Here is a 22,005-nt window from a genome sequence, read left to right on the forward strand (position 1 = left end):
TGCCTCTGCAGTAAACATTCCGGCACAGAAAGGGGAAAGGGCATGGTGTTAAAATGCTCCTACCTGCTCTTGGGCCAACAAGGTCTTCTTCTTCATGACTTTCATGGCATAGATATCTCCGGTGGCTCGCTCTCTTACCACCTGCACTTCAGCAAAGTGACCACAACCCACAAGACTTCGGACTTCAAAGTCCTTTGCTGAAGGCTGGAGCTCCTGTAATTCAGCTATGGTGTCGGAATCTGCAAGAGATGGAAGAGTTGCTCCCAGGTAAGTAAAGCATTTCAAATACATGCATCTTTATGAAAGCAAAAAAAAAAAAAAAAAAAGAAGAAGAAAAAGTGTTCCTATGTGTTCCCTCACTGTCAAAAGACATTTAGTCACTTTCTCATCCGTCATGAATAATTATAAAATCAGCACAAAAGTGTTTTTATATGTTAAAATTAAGGGCTCCAGAAATTCCAAAGCAGTTTCCATGGTAGCTATAATTTGAATCCTGTAGACTCAGAAAATAGGAGGAGAACACAAATCATGCTTTTCCTCCTCCTCTCCGAAGGCTGTAGGGCAGTGTTTGGTCAAACATGTTTATCAGCATTTAGATTGGTTTATAATGTGATGTAAGCAACATGATTCCCATCTCAATCAACTTTGGAGCTGACTGCAAGATCATTCCATGCTAAGTGTGTTCTGCACAGTTTTATCCCACTAACCCATCTCCCTTGGACTGTGTGGGTAATACCTCCTCTTTCTCTTAATACATAGAGGTTCCACAAAACAAACAAACAAAAATGGAGCCCTGACATTTGCAATGTGGAGTTGACAGGGCACATGTCTAGAAGGGTTTACAACTAACTTTTTCTTAGCATATAGTCTTCTTTTTCAAGTGCAGTTTCTCAGTACCTTACTCCACTCAGGCTGTTACATCAAAACACCATAGATGAGGTGGCTTCAACAACAGTTATTTATTTCTTACAGTTCTGGAGGCTGGGGAGCCCAAGATTAAGGTACTGGTAGATTAAGTTCCTGGTGGGAACCCACTTTCTGGCTTACAGACAGCTACCTTCTCACTATATACTCACAAGATGGAGAGAGAGGGGACCCTGGTCTCGCTTCTTCAAAGGCCAACAGTTCACTCTGGGAGGCCCCACCTTCATGACTTCATCTAAATATAATTACTTCCCCAAAGGCTCTCCCTTCAAATAACCACCATATTGGAAATTAGAGCCTCAACATTTGAATATGTACGGGGACACGAACATTCAGTCCATAATAGGCGGAGATCCTCAATGTATGATGTGTGGATTTGGAATCTACCGTATATTTATTGACACTATTCTGGGACATCACTGGATATGCAATGACTCTAAGGATCTGAAAGAATAGAGCACAACAGCTGTATCTGACTAAAAAATTCAATCCTTCACGTTATAGAGAAACAGGGGTTACATGCCAAAGGAAGACAAGAGGAACGCATAATCAAAATTAACTTGGAGGGCAGCCCCAGTGGCGCAGCGGTTTAGCGCCGCCTGCAGCCCGGGGTGTGATCCTGGAGACCCAGGATCGAATCCCGCATCAGGCTGCCTGCATGGAGCCTGCTTCTCCCTCTGCCTGTGTCTCCGCCTCTCTCTCTCTCTCTCTCTCTCTCGCTCGTTCTGTGTGTGTCTCTATGAATAAATAAATAAAATCTTTAAAAAATAATTAAAAAAACAAAATTAACTTGGAGAATCCCTCAGAAAGGTCCCACGATGAAGACCAAGAGACTCTTGAATTCCCACATGGACACTAAAGCCCTCGGAGCCCTAGAGCGGGTTGCCATTTCTATAGTTGCACACGAGATAAAGCTGGGAGCTACATTCTAGAGTTACAGGGGCACCTGGGTGGCTCAGTGGTTGAGCATCTGCCTTTGGCTCAGATCATGATCCTGGGGTCCTGGGGTCCTGGGATCGAGTCCCACATAGGGCTCCCCATGGGGAGCCTGCTTCTCCCTCTGCCTCTCTCTCTCTGTCTCTCTCTCTGTTTCTCATGAATAAATAAATAAAATCTTTAAAAGAAATAAAATTTTTTAAAAATAGAGCTACAGTCAGCTTGGCAAGTTAGTCACACAATCAGAGGAAATGGGGAAAAGCCATTTCATACCTAGAGTTGCTGAGCAGCCTATTGATAAATTAGTAAATGCAATTTTAATTGCTACCCACCCTCTTTCTTTGAGGCATGGGTGGAGCTGAATTCACTTGGATCAAAGGCACACATGATGAACTCCACCGCACTAACTACCTTCCCACCCACAGACCATACCTCTCTCTTCAGCCAGTCACCCTGAGAAACACCTCCCTTTGGTCCCTGGGGGAATGAGGCAAAAGTGATGGGTAGATCTGGATAAATTCACCATGACCATTGTAAAAGATACATCTAAAGTGCCTTCATGGAGAATTCCATGCAGAAGGAAAGTTGAAAGCTGCACAATATTTTCCTTTTGCCCTGACATCCCTATGCCCTATCCTGTCTTTCTTTCCTGCCCTTCTTCCAAGTTTCTTTCAGATCAAGTACTTGAGTTTTGAATTATAATACCCCAAATACACTGGCTTGCAACTTTCTGGGTTGAATCTGATTTTATTATTGCTTGCAGACAAAGCCTCTCTCGATCCCCTGCTGGGCCTTGGGTCCCTAGGTAGTTTCTAGCATTTGTCCAACTTAACTATGGATCTGCGGCTGGTAACCACTAGGCATTTCAATCACACAAGTAAACAAACAGCGATAGGCAAAGACTCCCACAACTTCCCTCCATACCGGTAGCATCTGTGACTGCAAAACCAAAGCACACTTCAGCCCTGCACACTGTTAGTTACAGCATGTAAGGACTGAATATTGAGGTGGAAACAAAGACCCAAAGCACTATAATGAAAATGCAGTCAAAGCACAGCCTTGTCAGATAAACATTTGGACCGAGGGGCAAAAGCCAACACAGCTGAGTATATCCCTTCCTCTTCTGAAATTCAGTCAATTCAACATCTCAATTTCTAGGAATTTGTCCTTCACAGAAACATGAACAGATGTGCTTGAAAAAGACACACACAGCAAGATACCCATCATGAGCACTGCTTGTAGGAGAAAAATAACCAGAAATGACCTAATGGTCCATGGGCACCTCGGTGGCTCAGTTAAATGTCTGCCTTCAGCTCCAGGATCCTAGGATCCTGGGGTCCTGGGATTGAGCCCCAGGTTGAGCCGACCTCCCTGCTCAGCAGGGAGTCTGCTTCTCCCTCTCTGCCTCTCCTCATCCCTGTTTGTGCTCTCCCCTATTCTCACCATCTCTCTCTAATAAATAAAATCTTAAAAAAAAAAAAAAAAAAAAGATGACCTAAAGCTCCATCAACAGGAAAATGGCATCGACCTAAAGTTCATTCACATAAAAGAATATTAGGCACAGGGAGTAGCTCAATCTCCACTAGAATATACAATCTTTAAGAGCAGGGATTTGGGGGACGCCTGGGTGGCTCAGCAGTTGAGCATCTGCTTTCAGCTTAGAGCGTGATTCTGGTCCAGGAATCAAGTCCCACATCAGGATCCCTATGAGGAGCCTGCTTCTCTCTCTGCCTTTCTCTCTGTGTCTCTCATGAATCAATAAATAAAATCTTTAAAAAAAAGAGCAGGGATTTTTGTGCATTTTGATCATTACTGTAAACTCAGTACCCAAAACGGAACCTGGCACATAGCAAATGCTCCATAAATATTTGTTGAGTAAATATATTGCTATGTGAGCAAAGCTAGTAGCAAAATATTACATCTATCAAAAGAGTGATGTTAGAACATACATGGAAAAGGTTAATTGCTAGAGCTGGTTGACTGACACACAGGAGTTCATTACACTATTCTCTTTCCCTTGAGACATGCTTGAAAATTTCCAAAATAAATATTTTATAAAGACAAAAAAAGTTGCAATATTATGCACTGAACTGGTAACAGTAGTTATCTCAAATAGAGGAGATTTTGAGGGATATTCTCTTATTTTGACCTTTTATATATAACTTTGTACTCTATTTACAATTAGGAAGAAAAAATTTTTAAATATATAATTCACCTATAAGCACTACAGTTGTGAACACACAGAAGCTTTTGCTTACAGTAAACATAGCTAAAAGAGCATAAGACTGCAGCTACTGTCAAATCACCAAAAATAGTCCAATTTCAACAATTATCAACACTTTGCGTGTTTAATATCAGTTTATTTTTTAGACAAATTCTATAATACAATGTTTAAGATTTTGCCACTTTGTTCACTTAGCAATGTAGTCATTTGACCAATATTTACTCAATATCTACCAAGTGCCAAACATTGTTTTAGGCACTGGGAATAGAACAGTAATTAAGAAACAAAAATCTTGAAGCACCTAGGTGGCTCACTCAGTGAAATGTCTGCCTACAGCTCAGATCATGATCTCAGGGTCCTGGGATCAAGCCCCACATCAGGTTCCCAGCTCAGTAGGGCGTCTGCTTCTCCCTCTCTCTCTCTGCCCCTCCTACTGCTCGTGCTCATACTGTGTGTCTCTCTCTCAAATCAATAAAGTCTTCATAAAAAAAGAAAGGAAGAAAGAATCTAAATCTTTAGAAAGAGGGAGAGGGAGAAAAGGAGAAAGAGAGAAAGAGAGAGAGAGAGAAAGAGAGAAAGAAAGAAAGATCTCTCGAAATGCAGGTTCCCTGCTCCCTGCCCTCCTCTAGCTGGGACCCCACTACAGGGCTATACCCTCCATCTCATTCCTCCAACAGTCCCCAAAGAAAATCTCCATCTCTATGACAAGATTCAAGAAACTTATGCAGTAGCAGCTGTTGGGGCCTTCTTCCCATGTGAAATCAAAACTCACATTCCAAAACAGAAACTCAAAAGAAGAAAGAAAAAAAAAATAAATAGGGATCCCTAGGTGGCGCAGCGGTTGGCGCCTGCCTTCGGCCTAGGGCGCGATCCTGGAGACCCGGGATCGAGTCCCACATCGGGCTCCCAGTGCATGGAGCCTGCTTCTCCCTCTGCCTGTGTCTCTGCCTCTCTCTCTCTCTCTCTCTGTGACTATCATAAATAAAAAAATTTTAAAAAAAATAAATAAATAAAATAAAATAAAATAAATAAATAAACAGCCATACTAATGTAATCACCCTTTTTTAATCCACAGCCTCTCAGCCATACTCTCCAGGAAGCCTCTCCAAAACTACAAAATAGTTCCTTACAAGAGAATTCTATTAGAAAAAGCTACATTTCTCTAAGCCTAAGCCCCTGATTACTGAATGAGTCTGGAAGATCTACTACTTGAAAGTAACCAGGGGGCAGGGCACCTGGGTGGCTCAGTTGGTTGAGCATCCAACTCATGCCTTTGGCTCAGGTCATAATCTCAGGGTCATGGGCTGGAGCCCTGCGTCAGGCTCTGTGCTCAGCGGGGAATCTACTTAAGGATTCTCACTGTCCCTCTCCCCTGTTCATGCTCTCACTCTATTTTTTTTAATATTTATTTATTTATTTATTATTTATGATAGACTTGAGAGAGAGAGAGAGAGAGAGAGATGCAGAGACACAGGAGGAGGGAGAAGCAGGCTCCATGCCAGGGGCCCGATGCGGACCCGATCCCAGGACTCCAGGATCGCGCCCTGGACCAAAGGCAGGCGCCAAACCACTGAGCCATCCAGGGATCCCCTCTCACTCTAAATAAATAAATAAATAAATAAATCTTTTTTAAAATAAATAAAGTAACCAGAGGGGCAGATCCCAGATTGATGAAAGTGCCTGTAGATGGCTTGATAAATTAGTCTCATAATTTCCCCTCCCCTCCCACTCCCTACTTGAAAATTTAAATACTCAAGAAAGGTAGGAGTTTATTCAAACAAATAGGGAATAATGAAAAGTATCCAAAATACATTTTAAAATTAAAGATACAAAAAAAATAAATAAAAATCAAATTAAATTAAAGATACACAATGTATTAAATGTACGTTGAGGTTGATGGCTATGTGGTGAACATTTATTATCTCTTATGTGTCAGGCCACATAAGCCTGGTCTGTGCACTAGTTCATTCAATCCCCAAACAACCTTATGAGATAAGCATTTTCCTCATTTTGCAGATCAGGAAACAGAAGAGACAAGGTACACATAAACCCCAAAGCTCACTGTGGTGGATCTACACTGATTTTTATCTACTCAAAACTCCCAGCTCCTTTGGGCCCTTGCAATTTCTCTCATTTCATCAGACCCTGGTAATCAGGGTGCACTGAACCCCTGAGCACCCAGATGAGATCATCAACTTCATATCCTAGCCCAGTACCTGATCAAGGGATAGACAGATGGTTTAGAGCAGAGCCAATTAGAATCTTTCCTGGGGATTGTATTAATATAGACAGTGGAAGATAAACCTTGCACAGGGTGTGGTAGCCAATCTCCAAAGATGGTGCCCAATGAATCACACACCTCCTAGAATTCACACCCTTGTATAGTTCCCTGATACATGGAATCTGGGCGGCCCTATGACTCACTTCAAACAACAGAATGCAGCCCAAGAGATCCTAATGTCCCTTCCATGCCTAAGCCCTAAGAAGTCCCGGCAACTTCCACTTTGGTGCTTTTGGAAACCCTGAGCTGGGGATCCCTGGGTGGCGCAGCGGTTTAGCGCCTGCCTTTGGCCCAGGGTGCCATCCTGGAGACCTGGGATCGAATCCCACGTCGCGCTCCCGGTGCAAGGAGCCTGCTTCTCCCTCTGCCTGTGTCTCTGCCTCTCTCTCACTGTGTGCCTATCATAAATAAATAAAAATTAAAAAAAGAAAAAAAAAAAAAAAAGAAACCCTGAGCTGCCACGTGAGTCAACATCTCTGCTAGAGACCATGTAGATCAGAGGTCAGTGAGTTTTTTCTTGAAGGGCAAGAGAGTAAATATTTTAGGCTTTGTGGGCCATATAGTCTCCATCACCACGACTCAAACGCCTCATAATGAGTATATAAACACATAGGCAAGGTTAACAACATTCCAGTAAAACTTTGTTTACAAAACAGGTCTCCCAGGCTATGGTTGGCTGACCCTTGACAGAGAGACCACATGGAGAAGCCACGTAGAGAGCAAGAGGCCGAGACTTCCCAGAAACAGAGAAAGGCCCAATCACCCCCCGAGTCCCAGCTGAGTCTAGCCTTCTGGGCAACTTGCCAGACACTGAGCAAGTCATCTGGGACGTTCTAGACTAGGAGAGTCCTGGGTGCCTACAATCTTAGCCCAAGTCACATGGAGTGGAAAAATCCTAGCTGTGCCCAGTCAATCCCCAGATTCATGAGAGGTAAGACAATGATTACTGTTTTAGGCCACAATAGTTCAGGGTGCCCGGTTACACAGCAAAGTTGTATAAGGGAAGGTTTCTCATACTTGGCACTACTGAAATTTTGGATCAGATAATTTTATGCTGTGGTGGCTATTGTCATTGCAGGAAGGTTAGCATTATCTCTGGCTTCACCCATTAGATGCCGGTAGCACCCTTCCCCTGCTAAGCTGTGACAACAAATAATACCTCCAGACATTGCCAAGAGTCTAGAGAAGGCGAAATCACCACTGGTTGGAAAACACTGATGTAAGGTAATCGAATACAAAACTAGGACTCAGACAGCGGCAGCCAACTCCTCCACCTCAAGGAAGACAAGAACAGGGTGTGGGCACAGCCAATTTATGCCTTTCATAGGGCCGGACACCTTTCCCTTCCTCAGCCCCCTCTTCCATTTAAAAAAAAAGTCAAGGGGCGCCTGGGTGGCTCAGTTAGTTAAGCATCCAAATCTTCATCTCAACTCAGGTCTTGATTTCAGGGTCAAGCCCCTTGATTTCATGAGTTCAAGCCCCATGTCAGGCTCCATGCTAGGTATGGAGCCTACTTAAAAAAAAAAAAAAAGAAACTATGAAAAAAAGTCAAAATTATATTTTATGATGACATTGTCATAAAGATGAATAAAATCCCAAATCATTATTATTATAACCATATTTTTCGTATTATTTCAAAATTAATTTAACTAGTGAAAAGAGGTTCAATTTATTAAAATTAAATATTGTGGGCTCTAAGCACTGTGCTTGCTATACCTGCTAGATTATCAGCCCTGAGTGGGTATAAGGATGGAGCCAGTGGACACTGCTTAACAGCTGGAACCAGCTATACCAAAAGTTTAACCCAACCCTAGATTTCTCAGTTTCATGAGCCCTAAATTCACTTTTTGGCCTCAGCTAGTTTGAGTTAAGTTTCTGTCACCTGCAACCATGAGACCTAACTTTTTTTTTTTTTTTTTTTCATGAGACCTAACTTATCTGGCCTCCTAACTGCAGCAGATAGAAACTGACCTTGAAACTGGGTCTGAAAAAAAAAAAGAAAAAAAAGAAAAAAGAAAGAAACTGGGTCTGTCTTCCTCCAAGCAGAGTTCTTACCCACTACCACCAACCACTAACTCATTTGGCTTCCAGCATCTTTGCAGTTTTCTCTGGCAGAATGGTTTTCAAGAAAAATTTCTCCAAACTTACACTTCCGGACAAAGTTGCTCACGTGCTTGATCTTCATCAGAGCAGGCTGACTGCATTCTCCAAAGAGAACGAAGAGGGCATCTAATATCCCTTCTCGGGAAAGAGGAGACATCTGCTGTTGAGTCAGAAAGGGTGGTTTCCCCTAAAAACAGCAAACAGCAGATGGAGACACTGTCAATAATGAAAAGCTTTGATCAATAACATCCACACAGAGTAAATTACAAGCCACCAACTCTAACTGCTCACGACACACGCTAACAGCACAATTCTGGGGCTTCATTCTTTAAAGCAACATCAATTGAGAGTCATTACGTTATCACTTGTACGATTCCATTACCGTGGATTTCTTCCACCAGCACCTGGGAAGAAAAGCTTCACAAGCATGCCATTAACAAGAAAAGGCTCTTCTTTCTTAACAGTCTGAGGCTCATGGGAACATTTACTCTGGACCCTGCTGGTTACGACATGCATGTTTCCATGTCTCTACAATAGGACACAATGATTGCTACTTCTTTTGAGTGTGCCTGGAGGCTTGCTAATATAACTGCAGTTCCTTTTTTTCTTTTTTTTTAAACGACAATGACCTCCCTTTTTTTTTTTTTTAAAGACTTTATTTATTTATTCATGAGAGACACAGAGAGAGAAGGCAGAGACATAGGCAAAGGGAGAAGCAGGCTCCATGCAGGGAGCCTGATGCAGGACTCAATCCCAGGACCCCGGGATCACACCCTGAGCCAAAGGCAGACAGTCAACCACTGAGCCACCCAGCGTCCCAACTGCAGTTTCTTTAATGCTCTCAAACAATCTAGAGTAGTATGGACAGAGTGACCATTCTAAAGCTGAATTTATTCATAATCCAGACCAACAGTTGCAAACTGGCAGACTGCATCTAACCCACACAGACATGTTTTGTTGGGCCTGCAGCATTTAAAATAATTTGAATTATCTGCCAATATTGAAAAATCAGGAAATTTTACCCGAAAGAAGGGGTAGGATCTGGGGGTTCTCCTGAAACACTGGAGGATAGAGCCACATTGCCCCACATTCTTTTTTTTTTTTTTTTTTTTAAGATTTTATTTACTTATTTGTGAGAGACAGAGAGAGAGAGAGGCAGAGGCACAGGTAGAGGGAGAAGCAGGCCCCATGCAAGGAGCCCGACGTGATTGTCCCACATTCTTGTCTGGTGATAAACAGTGGCTCTCGGGTAGCCCTGGTGGCGCAGCGGTTTAGCGCCGCCTGCAGCCCAGGGTGTGATCCTGGAGACCCGGGATCGAGTCCCCCACATCGAGCTTCCTGCATGGAGCCTGCTTCTCCCTCCGCCTGTGTCTCTGCCTCTCTCTCGCTCTCTCTTAATGAATAAATAAATAAATCTTTACAAAAAAAAAAAAAAACAGTGGCTCTCGAGTGATGCTGCCCCTCTGTGTAGAGAATGTGTTCTGCAGTTCACCGTAGATCTGACTGCCAGTCTTCTATCGGGCCCATGTGACTCACTCATACTCACTGCCTAGCCCCCAAAGACATGAGTTTGCAACCTTTGGTCTAGAGCAATGATCTCCACGTGCATGGGGATCCCTGGGTGGCTCAGTGGTTTAGCACCTGCCTTAGGCCCAGGGCGTGATCCTGGAGTCCCAGGATCGAGTTCCACATCAGGCTCCCTGCATGGAGCCTGCTTCTCCCTGTCTCTGCCTCTGACACTCTCTCTCTCTCTCTCATGAATAAATAAAATCTTTAAAAAAAAAAAAAAATGATCTGGGATGCCCGGGTGGCTCAGAGGTTGGGCGCCTGCCTTTGGCCCAGGGCGTGATCCTGGAGTCCCAGGATTGAGTCCCACATCAGGCTCCCTGCATGGAGCCTGCTTCTCCCTCTGCCTACGTCTCTGCCTCTCTCTCTCTCTCTCTCATGAATAAATAAATAAAAATTGTTTTTAAAAAATGATCTCTATGTGCCAGGCTATGGATTGTGTGGTGATATCTCTGCAAAGATGGCCCCCTACAGGCCCTTTATCTCTACATGTGCTTGCCACCACTCCATTAACAATCTATTTCCCCTCCCCTTGAATCTGTCTCTGTGACTTGCTTCAAGCAACAGGTGACACAAGTGACACTGCCCCAGTTCAGGGCAGAGCTCTCAAGGAGGCTAGCAGCTTCTGCTTTTGCTCTTTTGGGAAGCCAGTCGCCATGTAAAAAAGCTTAGGCTAGACCAGGGGTCAGCAAACTATGGTCCATAGGCCAATCTGGCCCCACTGTGTTTTTATAAATATTTTTATTGGAACACAGCCAGACCCACTCATTTACATATTGTCTATGGCTGCTTTTGTGCTACAGTGGCAGAGGTGAACAGTTGCAGCTACCCCAAAGCCTAAAATATTTATTATTTAGAAAAGAAAGTTACAAGGCCTGGGTCAGACTACTGGCTAATGAAAGGCCTCATAGAGAAGTCAGCTGGAGGGACACTGAGATGCACCAGCCAGCAGGCAGTGCCCAGATGTTCCAGCCCCAGCCAAGCTCCCAACACAATATGGCCCCTTGAGTGACCCCAGCTGATATCACGGGGTAGAACAGGAAGACTGCCTAGCTGATTCCAAACAACCCACAGAATCAGAAGAAAAAATAAATCGTTACTGCTTTAAACTTTGAGAGTGTTTTCTTACACTGGATAATAGAAACAGGCTGGCTACATTTGAATCACCTGAAGAATTTAGCTACAAAACAACAATAACAAAATACTCTGGTGCTATCCCTGACCTACTGAACAAGAATTTCCCAGTTAGTAGCTTAGAACATGTTTTATCAACAAGCTCACAAAGAGATTCAAGCTTCGGCCAAGTATGAGAAGCCCTGGGCCACAAGCCACCATACCTGTCACTTTAGTTATACTTCTGTCACAAACTCCCAAAAATACCACCATGCTGATGTTTAACAAAGTTCTCCAGTCTGCCACGAAATGAGAAAACATGACCAGCACATGATGACTTATCTATAAGGCTAACTATATTCATATTTTAAAGTGCTCTTTTATTCTGAAATAATGTCTCCTTTCTCTGCTGTTTCTTAAAATGTCCCTTCTTTATAATGAAAGGACCAGAACGTAATAGGCTTTTCTCTATATCTGTTTTTTTATATCCTTTTTACATCTCTTACTTGACAAAATAAAAAAGTTGGTTAACCTATGTCAGCCTAGCAAATCTGTGAAATTGCGCTGGCTCAAAAATCTAGAAGTCTCTGACCGCTGACGCAGAACTCCTTGGCAAGTTAAGTATAATGTTAAGTAGAAACTAAGACCCAGTCTAAAGTCCTTACCTAGATGGAAAACAAAATCATTATCCTACCTAAACCTTGTTAAAATCACATTACATGGGAAAAGAACAGTATCCATACCAGGTTAGGCAAATGTTAGGTGTATGGTACGCTTGTGAATAATTGCTTTCCCAGGGACAGGGAAGAACTCATCATGAAAAAAAGATAAACCGGGGATTTACCCCCAACCCTTACTGTTATAATGACATTTAAATATAATACACACTTAATAAACTCTGACATATGCTGGCAGCGTTGCCAGTGGTTACATGCCCAGCCTCTGTTGTCAGAATAAAAATGGAACCTGGCTCTGTCACTTACAAGCTGCGTGATCCTGGGCAAGTCCTTGCCTCCTTCAGTATCTGTCTCTTCCTACTTAAAATGTAAATAAGAATAGTCCTTACGTCCGTTATGAAGCTGAAGTAAGATAATCAGGAGCATGCTGGTTCTGTACCCAGCACATTGGAAGCCACAATTATTATATATGGAGCACAGTATAATGCCTTTAGTCAATTTTGTAATAAATTGGAAAAGTTTTGGAGTTAAATGTAAAGAAACTAAAGCACAGCAGCACTCCAGTCACCTAGAGTTAGGGACAAACTATTCATTTTTGAAAAATATCTCATGACTTAAAACCGTAACAGGAATGGTCCTAACACCACAACCTAAGCTTTCGATCTGTCTCCATTCTGAGCTGTTTGGACATTCCCCAATACCGATATTTTTGGGGGAAATGTCATCAAGAAAGTATCAGTATTTATCATTGTACAGGTATCCTTGCATAAACACCTTCCTAAATATAATTACTGCTAAGTAAACATAAATTGATCAGTATTATAACCAATAAGCGCTTAATATAAATGATCTCATTCAATCCTCATGATAACCTTGTGAATTTGGTGCTATAACCTCTATTTGACAGAGTGGCAAATGGATGCAGAGAAGGCAACGGAGTCACCCCAGGTAACACAGCTAACAAGCGCTGGGGCCAGGATTCAAACCCAGCTCGACACCACTACCTATGCTGACCGCCTGACTTGTGAATACATAAATCGAACAAGGATTTCTACATCAACGATGTTTCACCTACGTCAAAAACAAAAGAATTAAAAATCTACTGGGAATTATTTCCTGATATTAAGCTTTAACACTAGTGGGGGGATTGAAAGGCTCTATATCTTGAGCAGACTATGGAGTTTCACAAGTCTGGGTTGTTTTGGTTTTTTTCTTAAATAAAGATCTCTTAGGGGCACCTGGGTAGCTCAGCCAGTTAAGCATCTGCTTTCGGCTCAGATCATGATCTCAGGGTCCTGGGATAGAGCTCCACATCGGGCTCTCGGCTAAGCAGGGAGTCTGTTTCTCCCTCTGCCCCCTCCCCCCTGCTCATGTTCTCCCTCTCTCAAATAAATAAATAAAATATTTTTAAAAAAACAAAGATCTCTTGAATGAAAAGAAATTCTACAGTAATTTTGGCCAAAAGACTGCCTGTGTTTTTCTTTCTTTAACAAAAGGACAAACCTTAATACGATGTGTAACATGTGAGAAATGATAAAAATTATCTCACTTTTTTTCTTAAGGATTTTTTTTTTAAGATTTTAAGATTTTTTTTTTTTTTAAATTCATGAGAAACACAGAGAGGAGAGAGAGGCAGAGACACAGGCAGAGGGAGAAGCAGGCTCTATGCAGGGAGCCCGACGTGGGATTCAATCCCAGGTCTCCAAGATCACGCCCTGGGCCGAAGGCGGCACTAAACCGCTGAGCCATCCGGTCTACCCAAATTATCTCCCTTTAAGGCCAAGTTCAGCTACCCACTCCTAGATTAGCCTCAGCCCTATAATAAGAATAAAAGTGACAAGAAGGTTCCAAGGAAACAAACACAGATGAACAGAGTTGGCAGACTGTTACCTGGAAGAAATGATTCAGCCTGGAGGCCCGGCTGGCAATGGGTTCAGCAGCACCAGCGTCCATTTGATTCCGTGCTCCATACTTGAACTTCAACATCTCCCTAACAGGGAAGAGACATAGAAGGTCAAGTGTTTACTGCCAATTTGAGGACGAACAGCTTGAAAGATCCTATCTTCCTCAAGATGTCAGGGATAGGAAGGTGAAAACCAACCACTATGAAACAAGTCTTGGAAAGTTCAGTCTGGCAATGGACATTACAAAGCGGATTATTTGCCCACTGTAACAAGAGGTAATACACTCATCTGACATATTCTCTTACTTACAAATAAATTTCTTATTATTATTTATTATTCTGCTCCGTGGATAATGTAAGCTCCACAAGAGCAGAAACACAGAGCCTGGCAAGTAGCAAGTGCTAATGAAGACTTATTGAAATGAATGATTGAAATAAGCAAATTACACAGTATGTTAGATAGTAACAGGCGCTACAGAGTTCTAAAAAAGAGAGAGGGAAATAAGGGTAATTGGTGTGTGCCCGCATTTTTTAACAGTGTAGCCACAGTAGACTACCACTGAGAAGGTAACATTTGAAGCAAGTGGGTAAGCAGTGAGCCTTGCTGATGGGCGGGGGAGGCAAGCAAAGCGTGCGGCGCCCAGGAACAGCGGAACAGCCGGGGCCCAAGCACCGAGGCAGGACCTGGGCTTCCCTGACCCCGCCGCGGAGGGGAGAGAGGCTGCAGCACCGGGAAAGGGGCGGGACGCAGGTGACTGCGGATACCGAGAGCGTGAGGGAGGACACTCCAGCAGACGGAACAGCGCAGGAGCACACAAAGGACCCCACCCGGCTTAAGACGGGTGCAATTCCTTCTGCCCCGGGCACCACCTGCAGACCCTTCGGCTCCCTAGGAGGGGGGCGCGCACCGCCAGCCGAGGGCCACCCCGCGCCCCCGCCCCGGCAGCCCTGGGGGCGGCACCGCCACCCACCCCGCCCACCCCACAGCGGGAAGGAAAGCCGGGACTCGTGTGACTGGAAGCGGCCCTCCCCCCCGCCTCGCAGAGTGGGGTGGGGGGAAATGGGCGTGCGGGATTCGGACTCACGCTCCGCCGACCCCGCCAGTCCGCGTTCTGCTCCGCCCCGCGCCTCCCGCCGCCGCGTTTGAACCTAGCGAACGGCATGGGCGGGTCTCAGCCGTGCCCCAGCCAATCAGAGTGCCCGCTCCTAGGACGACCCTCTGCGTCCCAGCCAGGCCCCACCCAAAGTCCTTAAAAGGAAAGAGGAAGTGGAAGGGAGAACCAATCAGATTGTGTCTTCCTCCGACTCGTGACCAATGGGAAACGGGGAAGGAGAAACCCTGCGGGGCAGCTCCTGGGAGTTTGAAATTGGCGGTTAAGGGATCCCTGGGTGGCGCAGCGGTTTGGCGCCTGCCTTTGGCCCAGGGCGCGATCCTGGAGACGCAGGATCGAGTCCCACGTCGGGCTCCCGGTGCATGGAGCCTGCTTCTCCCTCTGCCTGTGTCTCTGCCTCTCTCTCTCTCTCTCTCTCTCTCTCTGTTACTATCATGAATAAATTAAAAAAAAAAAAGAAGACTATCATTAAAAAAAAAAAAGAAATTGGCGGTTAAGCAGCATGCTGCGTTTAAGGATGTGTCTGTTTGGGTGTCCAGGATCCCTGGGGAGGTTACGGGGGGGGCTCTGTCCTCTGCTTCCATAGCCACCCGCGAGAAGGAAGGCAGCCAGGCTGCTCTGGTCTTCTTTGTTCCTTAAAGTGGCCTAAAGTTGAAGTACTTGTTATTTCGGGAAATCAGGGAGCTGAATGCAGGACTCGATTCCAGGACCCTGGGATCATGACCTGAGCCAAAGACAGATGCTCAACCACTGGGCCACCCAGGTGCCCTGAAAGGACATTTTAAAATCAGTTAAACGCAGGAGATGGAACTATAAATTAGCACAGTCTCTTAAAAAAGTTTGGTTCTATTGGATAAAGTTGAAGATAAACACATTCCATGTCTCATATGCACAGGAATGTACAAATAGTATTATATGACATAATGGCAAAAAAAAAAAAAAAACCTGGAAACAACGCTAATGTCTATCAGCAGCACAAAGTATAATTTTTATATGGTGGTGTTTTCATACATTAATGAAAAGGAATAAATACAGTTAAACATAATGATATAATGAGTTTTGAAACAATGCCGAATGAAATGACAATAGAACAAAGTATGACTTCATTAATATAAATTTCAAAAGCACACCAAAAAAAAAAAAAAAGAAAGTGAAGAGAGTGAGGTATGTGCAGGTGGTAAAACCATAAAGCAAAAATCAAGGTGCTTGGGTGGCTCAGTCAATTAAGCGTCTGCCTTCCTCTCAGGTCATGATCTCAGGGTCCTTGGGATCCAGGTCCACATCATAGGGCTCTCTTCTCAGCAGGGAGCCTGCTTCTCCTCTCCCTCTGCTGCTCCTCCTGCTTATGCTTGCTCTTTCTCTCTCTCCCTCAAATAAAATCTTTTTTAAAAAGCAAAAGTCAGAAGAGTAGTTCCTTGAAGCTAAAATGGAGGCCATTCAAGGTGTCAGGGTGCTGCTGTGATCTATTTCTTAACCTAGATGGTAATACTATGGATATTTGTTTTATAATTATTAAATGGGGGATCCCTGGGTGGCGCAGCGGTTTGGCACCTGCCTTTGGCCTAGGGCGCGATCCTGGAGACCCGGGATCAAATCCCACGTCGGGCTCCCGGTGCATGGAACCTGCTTCTCCCACTGCTTGTGTCTCTGCCTCCCTCTCTCTCTCTCTGTGTGTGACTATCATAAATAAATAAACATTTTTTTAAAAATTTATAATTATTAAATTGGGTGTGCATGTGTATGTTCTATTTATGTATATAAAATGTTCTATTTATGTATATAAAAAATTTAAAGAAAGAGTCTTGTTCCCTTCTAATTCCTACACTACATAGACCTAGAGATGTGTTATCACATGCACGTATATACACATACACCTGTGTACATCAATACAAAACCATAGCTACAGACTTGCTGAATACACTTTTTTTTTTCCCAAATCTAACTTGCTCTTCCTCCTTGGGACAATAATGATAGCTACTATTTATCAAGCCCCGTCCCCTACCAAACACTTTATCTCATTTAATCCTTACCACAACGCTAAGAGAGAGGAACTATAATCCACATTTTATAGATGGAAAAACTGAAACTGAGAGAAGTGGGGTGGCTAATTTTGGGACATTCAACTTTAGGAGGTGGAATGGAGTTTGGAACTCCTGGACTAACTGACTCCAAACCCTTTTGTCTATACAAAACCCGCTTCTCAGAAAACATTGGAAATTCTCCCAGCCTCTGCTTTTGTCATATTGTAAGGGCTGACCCAGTATAGAAAGATGTAAAGCAAAATTAAATGCTTTTAAATGGCATGTTGGGGGTGGCAAGGTGAGAGGAGATGCAAAGTGGGTTATAGCCAGCTGTTGACTTGATAAAAAGAATCTCAGGTCTGAATGTGGATCTAGTCAATGCTTCTGATTTTTCTAGTCCAGCCAAACCTGTTAGTTTCCTGGCATCAGAAATAGAAGCCTTTACCAGAATCTTGGGACTTGTTCATCCTAAATTAGACTGCAGTGTTAGCAGCACTGTTTTGCACTGCCCTGAATCTTGCCTAGATATCCTAATTTCCCGTTAGAACAATTACTGGCCTCTGCAAATCCTTTGTGAAACAAGACAGAGAATAAAAAACAAATAAAAGGAATACAGAAATATATAGTCAAAAAAAACACATTAACTCCAATTTTCTTTCAGAAGTAGTGGCTAGCTGCACAGAACATGTATGGGGAGAGCAAATAAGAAGGGACCAAGAGTGGATATGAAGGTACTATAAAGGATAAGACATTGCCAAATAGAGCTGTTGTTAGAACTAGGCAGGGGCACCTGGGTGGCTCAGTCTATTAAGCGGCCAACTCTTGATTTAGGCTCAGGTCATGACCTCAGGTCCTAGGATAGAGCCCCACATCAGGCTCTGTGCTCAGTGAGGAGTCTGCTTGAGGATTCTCTCTCCCTCTCCCTCTGTTCCTCCTCCCTCCTCCACCTCCTCTCCTCTCTCTCTCTTTCAAATAAATAAATATTAAAAAAGAAAACTAGACAGGAAACCTAAGACTATGTGTTTGTTCTTACACAAAATGAAACAATGACCAGTCCTATCCTTACATGAATCCATGATGATTATCATAATGAGGATTCCGGAAGAACACCATCATAACTGAGCCATAATGAAGGACTTTATGACATTCCTGCATTCAACCATTCATTTATCCAAAAAAACATTTATGGTGCCAAGCACTGGGGGTACCAAAACAGAAAAGACCCTTCTTGTCTGGTTTTCAAAGCCTGAGTATGGTGGAGAAATGGGGCTGGTAGCAAACAATTGTGAAACACTGTGATAAGTTCTTGTAGCAGTGGAAAGTATAGAATGCTGGGGCAACCCAGATGGCAGAGGGCAGGTGGTATGTGGCAGCAAATAGCCAAAACTTGAATGTGGAAGGAGAGTGATTGCCTTTGGAGTGTTCAACTAGGAGATAACACAATCCAAGGCACCTGAAAGACTCAAGCCAGACCTAGTGGAACCTTAAGAATGATGACACATAACCATCCCCCAAAGGACAAAAAAATGTATCTGAGAAATTAACCCCATTCTAGATACAAAGAGATAAATCTATTCTGGCCCCTTTGGCAAGGAAGACTTCCTCAATCTATTTTAGCTGCAGATAACTTCTAAATCATGAAACCAACCACTATTAACGAGTGTTTTCTAACAGCAAGCCATAGCCAACGTATTACCTGTTTCCCACCACTGATATGAGGGATGCTTTCAAGTCACAGACTTGAAAAATCACTTATTTTTAAAGTTCTACATTTTACTGTATTAGGAACAACTGTAACTAGTTCATCAAACCAAGTATTGTAGGATGTTTAGCAGTATCTTGGCTCTCACCCACTAGCATCCACTCTTAGTGGTGACAACCAAAAATGTCTCCAGACATTGCCAAATGTCCCCTGGTAGGGGGAGGGATATTGTCCTGGATAGAGAACCACCCGTTATAACTAGATGATGTGAAATTTTCCAAATAATACATTAAATATACTTTACTTAAACCAACTGAACTCACAAACATAACAAAATATGTTTTCCAGATTTTAAATATTATGAAAATATTAACTGACTTAGAAATTTCATTCTGATACTGTTGCTATCCAAATGTTTTCTCTGAATTTGAATTTTTTTGAGTGAGTGATTTTCAGTGTTTCCCTTCTTTGACCTTAGACAAAGTTTCTAACAAGGAAAGATAAATTTTCAAAGATCCATTAAATGTCATTTAGAATTCCTGCCATTTGATTCTAGATCATTTTTTACGATGCTTTGGCATGTCAGTTCATTGTGTTTCTTCAAAAATGAAATAAACTGTTAAATATACCTCTAATGCCTCAGAGCACTGGTTTCAGGAGTGTCTTATAATCTCCAGTCCAGGGATCCCTGGGTGGCGCAGCGGTTTGGCGCCTGCCTTTGGCCCGGGGCGCGATCCTGGAGACCCGGGATCGAATCCCACGTCGGGCTCCCTGCATGGAGCCTGCTTCTCCCTCTGCCTGTGTCTCTGCCTCTCTGTCTCTCTCTGTGTGACTATCATGAATAAATAAATAAAATCTTTAAAAATAATAATAATAATAATCTCCAGTCCACTTATAATGCAAGAAATACAGGCACCTGATAAACAACTGTTTCCTAAAAACAGCTAGGGGAAAAATGTCATCAAGTCCCTACAGAGTTCAAGAGAATAAAAAGAGTAGCCACAGACTGGGAGAAAATATTTGCAAAATACAGATCTGATAAAGATCCAAAATATACAAAGAACACTTAAAACAACAATCAGAAAAGAGCCAGATGTAAAAATGAGCCTAAGACCTTAAAGGAAACCCCACTAAAGAAGATACACAGATGGCAAAAAACAGCAAATGAAAAGATACTCCACATCCTATGTCATTGGGGAAGTGCAAATCAAAACAACAGTGAGCCATCACTACACACCCATTAGAATGACCAAAATTCAGAACACAGACAACACCAAACACTGGTGATGATGTAGAGCCACAGGAACTCCTGTTCATACCTGGTGAAAATGAAAAGCAGTACAACCACTTTGGGAGATGGTTTGGCAGTTGCTTACAAAACTAACCACCCTTACCGTACAATCTAGCAGTTACTCTCCTCGGCATTTATCCAAAGGAGTTGAAAACTGCAAGTCCACACAAAAACTGTACATGAATATTTGTAGCAGCCTCATTCATAATTGTCAAAACCTGAAAGCATCCAAGATGTCCTTCAATAAGTGAGAGGATAAATAAACCATGAAACATTCCAGACAATGGAATATTATTCAGTGCTGAAAAGAAATGAGCTGTGAAACCATGAAAAGACATGGAGGAAACTTAAATGCATATCGTTAAGTCAAAGAAGCCAATCTGAAAAAGGCTGCACCTTATAATTCCAACTATGTAATATTCTGGAAAAGGAAGAACTATGGAGACAGTAAAAAAAAATTAGTGGTTGGGAGAGAGAGATGAATTGGTGGAACACAGAGCATTTTTAGGGGAGCACAGCTGTTTTTTGATACCATAATAATGGACACATGTCACTGTACATTTGTCCAAACCCATAGAATATACTATCCCCAGGATGAGCAGTGATGTAAATTGTGAACTTTAGATGCTGATGACGTGTCCATTCCATATAGGTTCATCAATTGTAACAAATGTGCCACTCTGGTGGGGGATGTTGATGGTGAGGGAAGTTTAGGATGTGGGCATCTTTGTGGGGGAGGGACCCCTACTGGGTCTACCATAACCAGCAAGGTTGAAGAAGAGTTGACGTGGACAAGAATAGCGTGAGATAAGGTCAAAGATACTCCTTTTTAATGACTAAAAACATACTCATTAAAAGAATTATCTTTGCAATTTCATTCTTTGAAACTAACAGGGTTGGCCCTTTCCACAATAAATTACATTAAGTTGCACTTTTCTGCTGTTCTGCTCTCAGCCTGCCTTTGTAATGTTCTCGTTCTTACTCAACATCTAATAAAGTTAAAACACTTGGAGAGACTACAGCAGGAATTACTTTAGCTTCATGTACGTGGATGTTGAGAGAGGCTGTCCGATTCCCAAAAACAAACATAGCTGAGAGAAGCTGGGGAAGAACTGAGGAAGAAAGGAAACACAAAACATGGAGTGAGTGGAAGTGTGCATTCTGTTGTTCATTAACATCACTTTGTAGAAAAACTCAAGATCTCTACTTGGGGGCTTGTGTACATCGAGGAAGACCCTGGCCAGTCTTGCATAGCTTTTTATTTTTTTCTTTTTTTTTAAATTATGATAAAATACATAGAACATAAAACTTACCATCTTCACCATTTTTAAGGATACAGTTCAACGATATTAAGTACATTCATATTGTTGGGCAACCATCATCACCATCCATCTCTAGAACCCTTCATCTTGCAAAAGCAAAACTCTACAACCATGAAACACTTTCTATTCTCTACTTCTCCAAGTTCTCTGTTCTTTCTGCTTCTATGTTCTTTCTGCTTCTATGAATTTGCCTATTCTAGGTAACTCATGCAAGTGGGATCATACAGTATTTATTTTGCGTGTGTCTGGTTTATTTCAGGGAGCATAATGTTTTCAGGGCTCATCCGCATCATAGAATGTATCAGAACTCCATTACTTTTTATGACTGATATTCCATTGTATGTATATTTTGTTTATCAATGCACCTGTGGGTGGACCCTTGGGTTCTTTCCACCTTTTGGCTATTATGGAATAATGCTGCTATGAACATTGGCATCCAAGCATCTGTTCGAGTCCCTGATTTCCAATCTTTGGGGCACCTTAGGAGTGGAATGGAATTGCTGGCAATGCCACATTTAACTTTTTGAAGAACTGCCAAACCTGCCAAACTGCTGTTTTCCGCAGCAGCTACACCATTTTACACTCTCGCTAGCAAGGCATTGGGACTCCAATTTCTCCACATCTTCACCAATGCTTGTTATTTTCTGTGCTTGTTTGTTTTTTGTTGTTGTTATTGTTGTTTTAATAATAGCCATCCTCATGGGTATCAAGCAGTATCTCACTGTGCCTATTTTTTATTTTCCTTGCTTAGTAAAGGAATCTTTTATATGAGATGCAGGCATTTCTCCAGATCACATTCATTGCACATTGTCTAATAAACACCTCTACTT

General features: G+C 42.7%; 1 protein-coding gene across 12 annotated transcripts in view; it reads right to left on the reverse strand.

Moving 5' to 3' along the window:
• CIT (citron rho-interacting serine/threonine kinase) overlaps positions 1–14,903 on the reverse strand; it is a 165,861-nt gene extending 150,958 nt beyond the window's left edge. For all 12 annotated transcript variants that reach the window (XM_077875863.1, XM_077875868.1, XM_077875869.1 and 9 more), the window contains exons 1-4: positions 14,813–14,903; positions 13,715–13,814; positions 8,514–8,655; positions 64–239 (exon numbers count right to left, since the gene is read on the reverse strand). In XM_077875863.1, coding sequence (XP_077731989.1) covers positions 64–239; positions 8,514–8,655; positions 13,715–13,810 — 414 coding nt within the window. In that variant the 5' untranslated portion in view covers positions 13,811–13,814; positions 14,813–14,903. The remainder of the gene's footprint in view (positions 1–63; positions 240–8,513; positions 8,656–13,714; positions 13,815–14,812) is intronic.
• Positions 14,904–22,005: the final 7,102 nt, after the last annotated feature.

The sequence above is a fragment of the Canis aureus genome, chromosome 27 (assembly GCF_053574225.1).
Source record: "Canis aureus isolate CA01 chromosome 27, VMU_Caureus_v.1.0, whole genome shotgun sequence".
In the NCBI taxonomy this organism is placed as follows: domain Eukaryota; kingdom Metazoa; phylum Chordata; class Mammalia; order Carnivora; family Canidae; genus Canis; species Canis aureus.